Source organism: Lygodium microphyllum, chromosome 27, assembly GCF_053477565.2.
Source record: "Lygodium microphyllum isolate KBCC chromosome 27, Lygodium_microphyllum_v1.1.10, whole genome shotgun sequence".
In the NCBI taxonomy this organism is placed as follows: Eukaryota; Viridiplantae; Streptophyta; class Polypodiopsida; order Schizaeales; family Lygodiaceae; genus Lygodium; species Lygodium microphyllum.
In genome coordinates, this window is record NC_141161.1 from 126,932,778 (window position 1) to 126,950,181 (window position 17,404).

Consider the following 17,404-nt stretch of genomic DNA (forward strand, 5'->3'; position numbering starts at 1 on the left):
TAATTGGTTGGGTGCATGGCTTTTGGATGAAAGATGGATGTTATTCCCATCAATAATTGCACTATAAAAGCAACATTTCTATCACAGATAACTAAACATCAAATACCAAAGACAATAACTTTGACTTATACTTCACTAAATATAAACAAGTAGGTTCAATAGTTACTGGATAATAAACATACACACTGATTTTGCAATGCTCACAAACTCTCCACTTTCAGAACTCCTCTAAGAAAAGGAACAAAATGCACGCAATGCTGACCACACGAGATTAGTGATAATGAATCCTTCATCTCTCCCCCAGTTTCCATGCCTTAGAAAATATGTCTATTATGTCAAAGTAGCTATTTGCATGCAAGTGAATGGTGTGATGACCATGTTTGCATTACAAAATACTTCAATCATGTTAAATTGGCATAGACTTTATTTATCTGCATGTTATTGCTCTCATGACCGTGTGTGCATTACAAAAATACTTCTATTAAGATGGCAAAGTAGCTACTGATTGGCATATCTATACCATCTATTTTTACTCTATTTACCTGCAGGTGCATGTCGTCGTGACCATGTTTGCAATCTCATTGTCGAAGGTTGGTACCTGGTTTGCCAGGCTGATATGTTAAATCGATAGCTCAGCGTCCCTTTGATTGCCGGCTATGGTATCCTTGCTATTTACTCATGGTTGTGACTGTTGCTGCTGCTGCTGCGAAGGGGAGAGACTTAGAAGGAAGGGAGAAGAAGAAGCAAGTGTCCTCAGGCTGGCTGCAGTCGGGGCTAAGTGCGAGCCACTTCCTGCCTGGACTGGTGGCTGGCTTCCTTCTGGGCTTGCTGGTGGAGCTGCCTAAGCGCAGGTACGCAGCAGGAGGCGCCTCTCAAAGCAACAGTAGAAGAAACATCAAGAGGCATGGGGCACCATCCTCCTCTCAGCTTGCTCCACCTGCAACAGGCGAAGAGCTCAAAACGGTGCACCCCTTTGTTTTGCCTGATTTTTGAAGGGATTACAGTGTTAGTGGTCGTACAAAATGGTGAAGTTGTTTTGTTTGCCCGATTTTTCAAGGGGTTGTAGTACAAACGGTCGTACAAAACGGTGAAGCTCCTTTGTTTGCCTGGTTTTTGAAGGGTTTACCTTATTAATGGTCGTACTTCTGTCGAAGCAGTTTCATCAAATCCAACACTAACCAGCTTGTTTCAGTCCATTAGCCATTTCTGCTCAGTTTCAAGTGATTGGCATTTCAATCCAGGGGTTAAAACAAATTTTATCATTTGATGCTAATATGCTAGCATCCTTTGATATTTCCCTGGACCAGTGGGAAAGACTAGTTTCTGACATTGTAGAAGTTACCCGGAACTGCTTTCCATTTCAGAGACCAGAATAAGAACTGATTAGATTAACATGGTTGTGCTCTTGGAATCTCCTCCAAGGTTCCTTGCAGCCTTGACGTTGAGAATATCAGTAAAACTCACCTTAATCCTTTCACAATGGGTTTGCTTCTTGCGTCTAACCAAACATTGGAAGATTTGATGTGACTCACTGGGTGTGAGCTGTCCAGTCATTATAGCTCTGTGGAGTTGTGCTTGCATGGTACAACGTCCTCACTGAACGAGCTATTCCATGGCACAATCTGTCATGTTGGTTTCGATAGTACTAGCTGACTCCATAAGCCAAAATGGCAGCTTGATATTATGAGAAAATATGAACATAACAATTTGATTGCTATGGATGCCAATTTTTGGCACAAATCAATATAAAGTTTGTTTATAAGTTATGTTCTCCATACCTGCAACCAATTTATTTGGCACAAATCAATATAAAGTTTGTTTATAAATTATGTTCTCCATACCTGCAACCAATTTATAGTTACAATTCACTGCATTTCTTTATTAGATTCTCCTTTCCGGTGCTTATCTTTGATGCTTTCAAAATGGAATACTAATAGCACAGGTCATACCTCCTTCTAGCACAAGAATCAGCATAATGACATGGCAAAACACAATAAGAGATGGAGTCTTTAACTAACAAGCCATGGAACTAGGGGGATCAACCATACGTCTGGGAAGGGCGGGGCATCTTGCAAGGTGGGAAAGTACATTTTATGAGGTATGGTCTCTATGTAGTATGTATGCGAGTGATGTTCTCATTTTCCCCTACATACCTCATGGTTGGGGTGTGGAGATGTGCTAGGATTTGCAAAAGAAAACATGAGTATACTACTGTAGCTGAAACACAGTGAATACAAACACTAATGCAAAACACAAAACTGAAGAATGAAGAGAACCTGAATTGATGAAAAATGCCGAATAATGAATGAATGCATACACAATGGTCTAGGTCAAAGTTTGTGAGAGTGCACAATGGAAGAAGGAACACAAACATGAAGAGAGAAAGAGACCGTAGGAAATAGAAGAAAGGAAGAAATCTGCATTGACTGAATGATGATTGCTGAATACAAAGGGAGGATTGATTAGTCTCTGCATGGCAGCCCGAGGTGTTAGTGAGGGCACCAGATCAGGCTGGAAATGATGATGGCAGCAGCAGCACCGGAGATGGAGGAGTATACCAGAAACGGAGGAGCCAAACAACAACCTGCAGAAGATGACTAAATCTGCCCGGCCAGCCAGCTATAAATAGCTGAATAATGCCAAAACTGGCCGACTTGATACTGGTCGACCGGCTGCCACATGGCCAGCTGCATTTAATACAGTCGATAGCATATAAAATGCTGAAAAATGCAGCTGACATGGTAGAAAAATCTTGGGAGGCAAGACAATGTTTGACATGGTGGCACATGCTTAGAAATGCAGAAAATGCTCATGAAACTTGGGAAATGCACACTAAAATGCCAGAACTCCCATGTCTCTGTCACATTTTGACAATAGCTCACAACTGGGAGATGATTGATTGACAACCTTAAAAAAGGCAAGCTAACATTCCCTCTAAGATCATGGGAGCGTTCGAAGACCCAACAATCTCATGTGATGAAGCATAGAAGCCTTGGGAAAAGGCTTTGTGAAGAGATTTGTTGCTTTCTTCTCTCATGTCTTCAATTTCTTGATGTGGTCCCTCATGGAAGGAGAATCATTGACATTGAGTGTTCGAAGTTTCTTCTCAAGGGATTTGTGGTGAGCAAATGTCTTTTGATGGTAGAAAGACACGCCTCTTCCAAACCTTCACAGTAGTCTTCAATCTGCAAACATGCACTAGGACAAAATCTTGTAAGCTCATTAAAAGAAAGGATCTAGCTCGAGAGTTGAGTCGATCCCATAAGGTAGCACAATTCATTGTTGATCCGATGGCGGGATCCTCCACAGAATGGGGTAAGGGATGAGAAACAAACTCCCAAAGGTTGAAGGTGTCGAGAATACACTTCATCTTACATGACCACTAAGAATAATTGGAACTATCTAAGCAGTCCTCCTTGGGCAAAGAAGGAAGTATGGGCACCTATACAAAGGGTGCCATCGGGGGCATATTAAGGCCATGGTGTCGAGTCTTGTGGGAAAGATCAAGGGAGGGAAGAGGAGAAGGCTGCTCTACAAATGGACTTGGTGACATCCGTTCTTCTCAATCTTTGCAAAGATTGGTGCGATAATCTCTCCGCCTCTTAGAGGAACGATGAGAGAGCTCATCTTATGAGTCATCAAAGCCTTCAAATTGGTGATAAGACATCTTTAATTACCTGCAAAAGAATTGGAAAATGTGTATTTGCACTAGAAAGCTCCTCAAGAGGTGGAAACAACTATAGATTTGCAGAAGAAATGATGTAGATGGTCCGCTGGGAGCAATACACTTCTCATCTGCACCAAATTGCCATGTGGACAGCAAAAACGCTGAAAGGAACAGGTCGTAAGCACCAGAAGGCTCCTTTTGCAGCAAAACACAAGGTGTGGGCTGTTGCTTGGCCTTAAAAGGGCTGCATTTCAATAGGGCGGGCATGGGAAAGGCTGCAGCAAGAGTCCATCAGTTCCATGTTCTCTCATTTGGTGATGATCCTATGTGAGAGTGCGCAATGGAAGAAGGAACATGAACACAGAGAGAGAAAGAGATAGTAGGAAGAAGAAGAAATGAAGAAATTTGCATTGACTGAATAATGAATGCTGAATACAAGGGGAGGGCTGATTAGTCCCTACATGCAGCCCGAGGCATTAGTGAAGGTACCGGATCAGGCTGGAAATGATGATGGCAGCAGCAACACCGGAGAGGGAGGAGCCAAACAGAAACCTGTAGAAGATGACTGAATCTGCCCAGCCAGCCAGCTATAAATAGCTGAATAATGCCAAAACTGGCCGACCAGATGTTGGTTGACTAGTTGCCACTTGCCTTTGGCAATATTTAATGCAATCGGTAGTATTTAAAATGCCGAAAAGTGGAGCTAATGTGGTAGAGAAATCCTGGGAGGTAGGACAATATCCAATAGGGTGGCATATGCTGGGAAATGCAGAAAATGCTCACAAAACTCAAGAAATGCACACTAAAATGCTAGAGCTCCCATGTCTGTTAGATTTTGACAAGAGCTCACAACTGGGAGATTACAGATTGACAGCACTAAAAAAAGGTAGGCTATTAGAGTTGTGTTGAGCTAAAACACGCTTTACAACGAATTAGCATTTTTTAATAGCCCTAAAACACATTTAATTAATGAAAAGCACAAATTTGGTGCGTTGTTTGAAAGAGTTTTAGTGGTTCCCCAAAAGCCTAATTTTTTGGGGCACCCTTCAACATCTATAAATAGATAGATTGCCCACCATTCAGCCTTATTCTTTTGTGTAGGTTTCTCACTCTACCGTGCAGATTTTAGCCATCAGCCACCTACCATCTGCTGCCCAGCCATTATCGATTACAGCCAATCACTATCCAGCCCTAGGTGGCCTATTTTGAACCATCACTCTGTTGTTTGGAGGTCTCCATCTATTGCGTCATCGTAGCAGTTGATCAGCTTGCGTTTTCAGCATTTGGTACTAGGTGACAGGTTGCTGCCATCTCTTCCATCGGGTGACTGTTGCAATACTTGCGTTTTTGCTGTCCAGCAAGCCGTCTACATCAATAAACACCTCTTCTATTGTTACCTGATTGTTCTCTGACTCGGTACTCTCTCATCTTCGACTGGTTGTTACTACACTTGAATACAATGGGATTCCTTCAATCCCCTTTGCAATCCAAAAGTCCCTTGCTCTCAATAATGACCAACAAGTCTTCAAATTGATTTGCTCGTTGATTCGATTGGGCAATCGGTCTTTACCGAATCCTTGGGAAATGAAAATTGCCCCAAATTGAAATGTTGGCTGGTCCCTCCCATGAATCTTGCTGAGAATTAATTCTCAGCTCCAAAAATTCAAGTCTTGAGGCTTCAACCTCTTGGCACACTTCTCGAGGTTGCTGTCAAATCCTAATTTTTGTTGCAAATTAGGGTTTACAGCAAAGAAAAAGACAATTTCTTAGTCTCAAGGGATTAGAATGTTGAGATCTTTGAAGCAAGGCTGGAAAATGGCTGGAGAATGAGAGAGAATCCCGAATAGAGAGAAAATTCAGACTTCCATTGTGAGAAAATGGAAGAAATCAGCTGTTGCCTTGTCTAGACATCCATGAAAGTTGTCTTCCATTGATGGAGCACATTGAATATGATGTTTGTTTGGCTGAAACAACCCTCAAATTGTTGTCACCGATTGTTGTAGTGTGTTGGTGACTTGCTTTACTGCTACGTTTGTGATATGTGGCTGTTGTATGGACTGCCACATCGTCATACTTGCATTTTTACTGCCATCAGCCTACCACGTCATCATACTTGCGTTTTTGCTGCCATCAGCATGTTGCGTTTGTAGTTTTCTCTCTCCTTTGCTTGTCCGTGACATTGATTAGGCATCACCCTTGCTATGTTTGTTGCTGTCAGACATCTTTGAGGTTGCCTTGCTGCATTTTGGGATGTGTCAAGAGGCAGCTTATAAATAGGCAAGAGACTATCTAGGGTGGCGCCTGGAGGGAGGGCACCGGCTGTCTAGGGTGGCGCCCCCTGTGGGCGCCCAACCCCTTTTTGTGGTTGTTCACTGTGAAACCCTAAACACAAAACACAAAACCCTAAATGCAAAATGTAGAATGCAAAATTATGGGTGAAGGGTCTCTCAACTCCCCCTTGTAGGACCAAAAAGAGGAACAAGAGAAGAGTGAGGTGGAGATGGAATGCTGCATGTTGAAGAATACTCATGCAGTAGGTGCCACTTGGATAGTGTTCCTTGTTGGGAAATTGTTCACTTGCCCAAGCGCCCTAGTACAAAGATGATGAAAACATGCAATGCATATGAGGAATGTCGGGCTTTATGTGGTGCCGAGAACCATAAGGATATGCCCATACTCGATCATGGGAGTTGGCTTCATGCTGACCAAGTGACCAAGGCAAGAAGAAGAGGAGGAAGAAGATGTAGAGGATCCTTAAGATCCAAGATTTCTACATGAAAGCTAACATGTAGTAAAGAACAGTAGATAGAGTGAACTGGAGAACCCGAATCTCAACCTTGGGAGAGAAGCCACTAGCTTCATGCATCCATGCAAGAAGGAATACAAAGGCCTCGTCACCAAGTCGCCAGCTGAACCTCCAAGGCCCTGATCTAGGTAAATCCTCGAGATCCTGGGTATCAATAGGTGAGATGACTACTGGAAGGAAGCCACCCCATCCAAGGGTAGAAGAAGAAGGTAAAAGGCCTCCGCAAGGGTGTGCAAAGGATTGAGCGGTGGGTGGGGAGTCCCTTTGAAAGTGGAGGAATGGAAGCCCCCTCTGAAGTCGCAGTAGATGTAGATGCCTCTTCGGAGGGCAAAGAAAGATCATCCCCCTCTGAATCCCCCTTTGAGGTAGATAGGAAATTCAAAAACTCATGAATTATGGACGGCAAGCCGTGGTAGCCACTGTACCTGAAAATAGGTGGAAGAAGACTGCTGCTGGCATGTCGATGATCTCCAGGAGGTTGTAGTGCCAATCGATCCTCCATGTGCTCGAAAGGACTTAGTGCGCATCAAACACGTCTTATTGCCTTGAGCATAGTACTCAGATAGCCGATGCAGAACGATCTCTGTGGCCTAGAAAGGAGAGGTAGCAAAGGTAGTGCCGGTGGGACACGCATATACTCTAGGGAGGTGAGGAGAAAAGGTCAAAGTCGGCAAGCTTGGTGATGCCACAGTAGGTGCACCCAATAGTTTGGTTGTGTGTTGGTAAAGAAGCCATGGGTATCAGTGTGCCTTGCTGAAGAAGGAAGAGGTCAGCTCCGAACTATAAACTGCAATGTCCACCTCAAGGGGTGGGAGGGTAGTGGAAGGGCTAGAAGTGAACTACTAGTGGGAGGAGGATACTTCCAGCAGTAAGAGGTTGCAACAAGTAGAAAAACACAGGGTACAACAGTATGGTGGAGCTATCGGGTTGTAGAGAATAGCCGCCAGCAAACTAGCTGAGTCGCCAGGTTGGAGAGAACAGCCGCTAGCAATCTGGCTGAGCCACCGGGCTGCAAAGAACAGCCATTGGTAGCAGGGAGGAGCCGCCAACAGCAGCAAAGAATAGCTGCTAGCAAGAGGGAGGAGCCGTGAGCAGTCTAGCTGAGCCGCCAACAACAAAGAATAGGTGCTGGAATACAATGAGATGCAGGAGAAGAGTTGCCAATAGTAAACGCAACAAAGGGGAAGTGGAGGCGACAACAACCACCCTAAATGCAAGCTGAAAAACAACAAACGCAAGAGGGAGCAGCCACTAGTTAGGGTGTTGATGCAGCGGAAGAAGAAGAGAAGTGGATACCAAACCTGCCATTGATCTTTGCCTTTACTGGAGTTGAGGATCTTTGCCTTTGTTTGAGCAGATTCACCTCTGATACCATGTCAAAAGATGATGTACCAGCAAGATAGTAGGGTTTGCGGGGGAGGAACACAGAGTGAACTTGAAAAACACTGAGAAGAGAGAAGAAACTATGATGAATGGAATGATGAAGATCTGAATCATGGAGTGAATGTGATACAAGGGTGCCGTAGCACAAGGGAAGATGATGAAGACAGCTACGAACCATAAACTGCAATGTCCTCCTGAAGGGGTGTGAGGGTAGTGGAGAGGCTGGAGAGAAGAGGTGACAGACTAAATGAATCAGCCGTAAAGAATGAGTGACAGAGGCAGCCTATAAATAGGCAAGAGACTGTGGCTGTCTAGGGTGGCGCCCCACTGTGGATGCCCAGCCCCTGTTTTGGGGGTTGTCCATTGTGAAACCCTAAATGCAAAACGCGAAACCCTTAATGCAAAACGCAGAACGCAAAACTGTGGGTGAAGGGTTTCTCAACACGACATACTCTCCTGCTCATTACCTCTACCTCGATCCTTGAGACACCAGAGTTTGGAGTATAGTTTTCATTCCCTGCACAGTTTGTTTGCTGCATGAGCACTGTATATTTAGTATTCATTCATTCATTCAGATCTTCATTGTGTTCATTGTCTCTGAGTTACCCTGACTCTAATTCTATTTTGTCGAGTTTATACTTTATTGTACGCTTTCATTTATGTTTTTGCAATAGGGTATTTCTTCACAATTGGGTGAAGAGGGTGGCCCAGAAAGCTACATCAATTGTCATGTTCTTCACGGTAATGGTAAAGGTGCTTGCGATGTATCGTGAGCTTAGTACACTTGGCTTTCAACTTGTTTTGCTTACATGTGGGTGTACTTTCTCAAGCATATGGTTGATGCCTTCACATATCTTTTTGCGTGGATATTGTTGGTGCATAACCAGATCGATCGTCGTGTAGGATGCATGAGGAGTGATAGTGGGGGCGAGTTCACCTCCCAGGAGTTTTTGAGTTTCTACAGGAGCATGGCATCTCACACCAACTACCACTACCAACTTTCCTTCATAGAATGGAGTTGTAGAGTGTAGGAACCGAAGCATCATGAATATGGCACGCTCTATATGCTATTTGCAATAGAGCTCCCTGAGCGCCTTTGGGTAGAGGCTATTAACACTTTGGTATATATCCTCAACCGGTGCCTCTAACTGCGGCTATCGCTTAGAGGACTTTGCATGAGGCATTTTTTGGCTCTCAGCTTGTAGTTTTCCACTTTAGAGTCTTTGGAAGTTGTGCGTATACGCATAACCTTGATGATAAGATAGACAAGCTCACTCTTCGAGTTGATCTCTTGATTTTTGTAGAATACTCCTCTAAAGCAAAAGCCTATCATCTGCTCGATCCTTGGACACACAAGATGATTGTTAGGAGAGATGTATTGTTTCATGAGAGGGATATTGTACAATTCTCTGCAGCTGACTATGAGCCCTTTCCTCACAATATCTTTATGGACTAAAGCAAGTACCTGTTAGAGGTAGAGTCATCCCTTGGATAGGCTGTGTTAGGGTTTCTGTACAGCGCAATAGTATACAACATACGGCAGAGGACATGTTAGCAACATGATGCTACGTCAGCACAGTACGGACGCCACGTCAGCAGCTGGAGTCAGACAGTTTTTTATTGTTTTTTACTGCAGCATGCCGACCTAGTACTGATATTTCCTATTTTCCGGCTATAAATAGCCAGTTGGTGGCACACTCAGTCATTCATTCATTTCAAATTCTGGTCTTGAGATTTGTTGGCTGAGATCGGGCTGACGGAGATTGAGGTCATCAAGTCGGAGACACACACAGATATTTCCTCTGCCCTCGTGTATATTTTTGCACTCTTATACAACATATTACACTGCAGATTTTCTGCATTTACACTCTCCTTTTCTCTCTCTCTCTTTTCTCTGTGTTCACTCTCTCTAAAAGTCTATGTCCTACGCTTTCGCATTGCTGCACTCTGACATGGTATTAGAGTGGTGAAGATGGATTGACTGAGGGCTGAACCTATCTGAAGAGGAGATTTCAGCGTGACACAAGGCTGCGTTTCCAGGATTGAAAGGTGACCGGGAGGACTGCGCATCGGATCAGGGCTGAAGCCATCGTGGGCGTGCGGGAAAGGAGTCTAATCGGTGAATTTGCTGCAGGTTATTGCTGTTTGAAGGGAAGGAAGGCTGCCTTTGAGGCCTTCCATTGCAGATTTTACTTTTTCATTGCCTCCTGCGAGTGAAGAAGGTTTGGGCAGTGGAGGAACCACCCCTAGAAGGCTGCGTTTACACAGTTAGAGGGGGGCTGATTTTGTGTTTGTGCAGGTATTGTAGGTTAACATATCTACAGAGACTAATTTGGAGTTCTAGGCGATCATGGACAGGAAGGTGCCTGCCCTACCGGCTCTTGCATCAGATCAAAAGCTTGATGGTAACAATTACCGCATCTGGCGGGTGATGATGTTGGCCATTTTGGAGTCTTATGATTTGGCGGAACTGGTGATGGAGGAGATTAACAGGCCCTTGGTGAGGGATGAGTCCAAACTCTCTTCCAATGCTCGTGCGGAGTTGACCAAGGCCTAGTCTCATTGGGACAAAGTGAATGCCAGGATTTAATCTTTTCTGTTTTTGTCTTGCATTACAGTCGTGATAGCTCACATCGAGCACTTGATGGTGGCTTGAGAGATATGACTAGAGCTTGATCAGACGTATAACCAGATGACCCTGATGAAGAGGGTTTCTTTGGAGGTGCAAATGTGGACCTTGTCCGTGAATAAGTCTTCTTCGCTTTGGGAACACATCAACAAGCTTCAGCAGCTTCAGATGCAGGTTCAAAATGCGGGGAAGCCTATTTTCTGCGAAGACATGGCGATCACTTTACTGTCTTAGTTACCGCCACAATTCAGTACCTTTTATTCCCCTCTTATTGCTTCAGGGCGGGAGTCGACTCTTTGGTGGGAAGAGTTGGTTCCTATGGTCTTGGACAAGGAGGAACAATTGAAGGGACATAATGCTTCCAAATTAGAGGCTTTGGTTGGTCAAGCCTCTCAGAAGAAGGGGAAGGACCAAAAGAAGAAGGAGGAGGATAACAAATCCAAGAAGGACAAGGAGGAGGAATCGACTTGCCATATTTGTGGAAAGACCGGTCATTGGAAGAAGGATTGCCCCGACAAAGACAAGAAGGACACCAAGAAGAAGGACACGAAGGATTCTAGAGCGGTGGTTGCACTCTCATTAGCTACTTTTCTACACTTAACAGCCATTGAGGACTCTACACCGAAGACTTCTGATGCTGCGATGGCAGCTCCCCAGGCTCGTGAGTGGACTGTGGACAGTGGTGCCTCCTGATACATGATTCCTTCTCCCGTTCATGTTGCCCATTTGCGACCTTTGCGTGGGCAGATTCTCATTAGAGACAGCTCTTTTGTGTCTATTGTTGCGCGGGGTGAGATGCAGCTTATTCCAGATGGACGTGGTGGTACCCACACTTCTGAGGTGTTGCATGTGCCAGGTTTGGGGTATCATTTACTTTCGGTCCATCAGATTTGTGCTCTTGGCCTCTTGGTGGAGTTTGACGGTGATACTGTTCGAGTCCTTGATTGTGGATCGAGGAAGGTTCTCTCTGCAGGATATGAGGAGAATGGCGTCTACAAATTGAAGTCTTCTTCAACTCTTACTTCTCTTCTTCTTACTTCTCAGACACAGTCCGAGCTATGGCATGCTCGGTTTGGACACCTGAACTACGAGTACCTTTGGAAGGCGTTGTGAGGGTCGTTTGTCCGAGGATTGCCGGACATAGTGGTGAGCCATCAGCCATGTGTCTCTTGCATTCGTGGAAAACTGCATCGGGATGCGATTCCCAACAAAGCTTCTAGGCAGTCTACTTCCCCTATGGAGCTTGTATCTACAGATCTTTGTGGCCCGATGAGGACCAAGTCCCTAAAGGGGAGCTTGTACTTCATGTTGATCGTAGATGACTACAGTAGGATGACTTGGGCCTATTTCTTGACTTTGAAGTCGGAGGCTTTCTCTCACTTCAAGGATTGGCTTCTCTTTGAAGAGAACCATTTTGGCCGGCGATTGAAGACCTTGCATTCAAACAAGGGAGGTGAATTTATGTCTAATGAGTTTGCTCGTTTTTGTGCAGATAGGGGCATTCACCAGGAGTTTGCTAACACCAACACTCCCCAAGAGAATGACATTTTGGAGCGGAAGAAGCGAAGTGTGATCGAGATGGCGCGCACCATGATGGAGCATCGACAGACACCTCTGTTTCTGTGGGCCAACGCAGTGGCTACCGCAGTTCACATTCTCAATCGATCTCCCACTTCGGCCGTTGATGACAGGATGACACCTTTTGAGGCTTACTTCGGGACTAAGCCTGATGTCTCTTATTTCAGGATCTTTGGGGGTGGCGCTTATGTGCACATTCCGAAGACGCAGCATGATAAGTTCGAGGTGGCTTCTTGACGACATGTTTTTGTTGGCTATAGCTCCCAGTCCCAAGGTTATCGTCTGTTTGATCTTGTCAAGCGGGATGTCTACACGAGCCGAGATGTGCGGTTCGTGGAAGTTTCAGCTACAGAGGGGGGTGAGGAGCACCCCGTCCTTAGAGATCCAGGGGAGAGTTGGGCTCCTGAGACAGTTCCTTTGGAGCCAGAGCCTCTTGATGGAGATTCTTCTTCTGATTCCAAGTCTTCACTTTCACCAGCCATCCCTGAGGAGATTTTGCTGGTGGATGTTCCCGAGTCTTCAGTAGATGGAGAGCGATGGGGAGAGGTTCGTCCTCCTACTCGTTGGGCCCATGACACACTTCAAGATTCAGGGATCGAGGGGGTCCCTGAGGAGTGGGAACCGCATGATGGACCACGGAGGTCATAGAGGAACCATGCACATTCTTCGGAGCTTGTTTGCTCCAACTATGGTTTGCTGACCCATGTTATGCAGGATCGAGAGTCCACTTTAGTGAAGGAGGCTTTGCAGTCTGATCATTGGCGGAAGGCCATGGAAGCCGAGTTGGAGGCTATGGAGAGGAATGGCACTTGGTCTCTTGTGCCTCGTCCCTCTCACAAGAAGGTGATTGGTGTCAAGTGGGTCTTCAAGACCAAGAACCTTAGCGATGGTTCTTTGGATAAGCACAAGGCTCGCCTTGTTGCTAAAGGTTTTACTTAGCGCCGAGGCATTGATTTCCATGATACTTTTGCCTCCACTGCTCGTATGGCGACTATTCAAGCTGTTCTTGCCTTGGCTGGTCATAGGAGATGGCCTGTCTATCAGTTGGATGTGAAGTTGGCCTTTTTGAATGGTGACTTGCAGGAGGAGATCTATGCTGAGCAGCCTCCCGGCTTTGGATCCTCGGATGGGAAAGTTTACAGGTTGAAGAAGGCCTTGTATGGCCTCAAGCAGGCTCCGCATGCATGGAACGAGAATATTGACTCATTTTTTTAGTCGAAGTTGGGATATCGGTGCTCCAAGGCTGATCCGTAGCTTTATGTGCACACTTTTGAGGTTGGTTGTGTGTTGTTTGTGTTGTATCTATTGAGGTGGAGTATCGGGCCGCGTCTTCCACCACATGTGAGGTTGTGTGGCTTCGGAGATTGTTGGAGAAGCTTGGCTGCCCCCAGAGTCGTCCTACTCTTCTGCGGTGCGATAATGAGAGTTGCATTGCCTTGGTGCGGAATCCTGTATTCCATGTCGAACGAAGCACATTGAGATCCAGTATCACTTCATTCGGGAGAAGCTTCTGGATGGGACCATTGATGTGGAGTATTGCAAGACGGAGGATAATCTTGCAGATTTGTTCACGAAGGTGCTTCCCCAGGCTTTACTTCGTCAGCATACCAAATCCCTTAGTCTGATGCCTCGTCCAGGATTTGAGAGGGGGTGTTAGAGGTAGAGTCATCCCCTGGACAGGCTGTGTTAGGGTTTCTGTACAGTATAACAGCATACAACATACGACAGAGGACACGTCAGCAGTAGGATGCCACGTCAACATAGTACGGACGCCATGTCAGCAGCTGCAGTTAGACTGTCTGCAGTCGGACAGTTCTTTATTGTTTTTTACTGCAGTCGGCTGCATTTAATGTAGCCGACCTGGTGCTGATATTCTATTTTCTGGCTATAAATAGCCAGTTGGTGGCACACTTAGTCATCCATTCATTTCAGATTCTGGTCTTGAGATCTGTTGGCTGAGACAGATTGTGCTCAGCTGACGGAAATCGAGGTCATCAAGTCGGAGACACACACAGATATTTCCTCTGCCCCTGTGTATATTTTTGCACTCTTATACAACATATTACACTGCAGATTTTCTGCGTTTACACTGTCTCCTTTTCTCTCTCTCTCTTTTCTTTGTGTTCACTCTCTCTTAGTCTATGTCCTATGCTTCCGCATCGCTGCACTCTAACAGTACCATGGTCTTGGTTTGAGAGGATGGATCAATTCCTTGGAATTTACAGATATCATTCTATCCCTTATGACCCAAATTTATATATCCATATCACTTTAGAGTGGGTTAGCTATATCTTGCTATACGTAGATGGTTTACTTATCATTGACTCATATTTTGCTACCATAGCAGAAATTTTTGGCTCAACTTTGTTCTATTTTTAAGATGACAGACCTTGGTTTATTGTCTTATTTTATGGGGATTGAGATAGTTCGATCTAGGGGAAGTATTTTTGTATCACAATAGAAGTATGCTCCGCAGTTAGTGGATCAGTATTGCACAGATCAGACATCACCTATAGCCATGCCTCTTAATCCACTGTCAATCTTTCTAAGGATATTCTAGGTCAGCCCTTCAACAACCACACCTATAGATATGTGGTAGGAAAACTCGTTTAGTTGATTCATACTAGGCTAGATTTAGCTAGCTTAGTTTGTTTACTTAGTTAGTATTTCACTGCACCCAAGATGGGACATTCGATTACATGTTTTCGTGTTTTGAGATATCTGTGGTGTATCTATTCTTATGGCTTGACTTATGGTTTTGATTTATATCCGCAAGGATACATTGACTCCAAGTGGATAGAAGATCTTGACATCCGATGTTCCCATGGTGGCTATTTCTTTACCTTGGGTATGACACCTATCACTTGGGCCAGCCGTAAGCAGGAGATAGTGGTGGCTTCCACACCAAGGCTGAATATAGGCCTCTTTTTTATGGTACCATTGAGGCTATCTACTTGAGGAGCTTACTGACAGTACTTCGGTTTCCATGCAACTCTCCCACCATTGTACTCTGTGACAACTAGAGTGCCATTGCCCTTGTGGATAATTGATCAATACATCACAGACACGGCATGTGACAATCCACTTCCACTTTTACAAAGAGCTAGTTGAGCTAGGCACCATTCACCTAGAGTTTGTGCCTTCATTAGACAATTTTATAGATATATTGACCAAGGTGGTCAATTGGCTGTGCTTCAGTCTTTGCTACCTAGGATTGGCTTGGGTACATACTCCCCTACTCGTTCAGATTGATGGGAAAAAGGTGATTCCCTTGAGATTTTTCTTTTACTTTGAGAGGAGGTGGCCTTTTTCTCTTGGTGGTAACATGATGTTTTTGTGAGAGTGCGCAAGGGAAGAAGAACACGAACACAGAGGAGGAGAGAGAGACAGCAGAAAATGAAGGAAGAAAATCTGCACTGATTGTAATGAATGCTGAATACAAAACTGTGGACTGATCAGTCCCTGCACGCAGCCCCAAGCGTCAGTGAGGGCACCAGATTAGGCTGATGATGACGGCAGCACCGAAGACGGAGGAAGATGACGGAGTTGGAGTATGCACCTGCCAAAGAAGGAGGGAAGATGATAATACAACTGACTGCCAAGTGGGAAATGGCTATAAATAGCCAAAAAACCCAAAAACTGGCCGACCTGAAATTTGAGGCCATAAATATGTCCGACCAGCATTTAATGCTGGTAAAAATGCCAGGAATGCTCAGAAAAATCCCCGAAAGGGTGGACAATGTCCGGTAGGTGAGGCAGGCTGAAGAATGCAGAAACTGCCCCGGGAAATGCACATAAAATCCCGACTGGAGGAGAAAATGCATTGAAATGCAATAAACTGAGTGCTCTAGAATGAGCTATCTCCTCCGTCAAAACAAGTGATAGACAAGTCAGAGCTCCTAAAGTCCTCATCTGACTCAGACTGAGGCTCACAGGCAGGAGATGACAAGGCATGACAAACATACTGCTAACACCCCCTCTCAGATCCTGGATGTGGCAGAAGGCCAAGGGAGAAACGGATCCTGGGGTGGCAAGAGGAATGCCAAGGTCGATGAAGTCCGTCGATGTAGACTGCTGCCGAAGGAGCTCCTCACAATCTTGGGAATCCCCCTCTAAAACACTAGGGGCCAGGGAATCCACAGCCACATCACCGAGATCGTCCCCCTCTGAAAGGGATGGGAGGTACGAGGGAACCACCGGAGGAGAGGGTGGGGGATGGGAAGGAACCTGTGGAATAGAAGGTGCACAAGTGGGAACGGGTGTAGCAATAGACTGCCTCGGAGGACCCTGCATCAAAGAAGGGGAATGGAGCCTATAAAGCCCGCTCTCCTGCCAACTTGTAGATAAGACAGCTCCTGTAAAAGAATCCTCAATAACAACGCATGCTCGGTGAAGATCACTCGTGTGCCAAGCCTCGTAAGGCCATAAACTGAGAGGAGGGGAAGGCCCAAATCCGGAACATGTAGGGCCTTGGAAAAGGAGCTCGAAGGTCGGTCGGTAAACAAAGGCAATGTGCCAACACCACTAATAGGCACTGATAAAATGTCACCAACAGTGACTGAATCCTCGGATGAACGGAGATCCTGTAACAAATCACCTCGGGGAGTTATATGACTCGTAGCACCACTGTCCACTAACCAAGGCTGCGCAGAAGACACTATAGCCACGGAAGAAGGATCCTCCTCCAAAGCATGGATATGAAGGAACACTGACTCATGGGTAACAGCTGGTGTAGAGGTAGAAGAAGGTTCCGATGTAGATCCATCCTTCGCTCCTGGACGAAGGTGAGGGTACTTCTTTCAGCATTTCTCCTCGAGATGTGTCCCTTTCCCACAGTGTGGGCACTTCCGTCTCTCTAAATCTGAGTCAGAGCCTGAAGAACTGTCCTTCTGCTTAGCCTTTGACTTCGTCTTCTTCTTCTTCTGTCCTCCCGAACCTGCAACAAAGGCTCTAGTGGAGTCGGATCCACTAGCACTGACCTCTCTGAGTCGCTCGTCATGCTCCAAGACAAGCGGGGATAGCTCCTCCCATAGAAGCTTCTCACGGGTCCTCGATGTAAGAAGGCTGGTGTAGAAGACATCAAACCGAGGCGATGGCAGCTGAGTCAAAAGAATCATAACCATGTCTTCAGAAGATATCGTCCGACCGAGGGATGCAAGCTCATCCCTCATATCTTGTAATCTGTTGATGTGGTCCTTCATGGAAGGACTATCATCAATAGCGAGCATCCGCAACTTCTTTTCAAGAGATATCCGGTGGGCAAACGTCTTCTGTTGATAGAGAGACGCGAGCTTTCTCTACACATCTGCTGCAGTCTTCAACCTGTGAACATGAACAAGGA

The 17,404-nt window shown here is 45.5% G+C and overlaps 1 protein-coding gene across 5 annotated transcripts in view; it reads left to right on the top strand.

The window, feature by feature from the left end:
- The first annotated feature begins 439 nt into the window (after window positions 1–439).
- Window positions 440–17,404, top strand: part of LOC148012812 (Peptidyl-tRNA hydrolase II (PTH2) family protein) — a 99,245-nt gene continuing 82,280 nt past the window's right edge. For 4 of the 5 annotated variants that reach the window (XM_087668965.1, XM_087668963.1, XM_087668960.1 and 1 more), the window contains exon 1: window positions 597–963. In XM_087668965.1, coding sequence (XP_087525091.1) covers window positions 679–963 — 285 coding nt within the window. In that variant the 5' untranslated portion in view covers window positions 597–678. The other variant, XM_087668964.1, reaches the window with a different exon arrangement.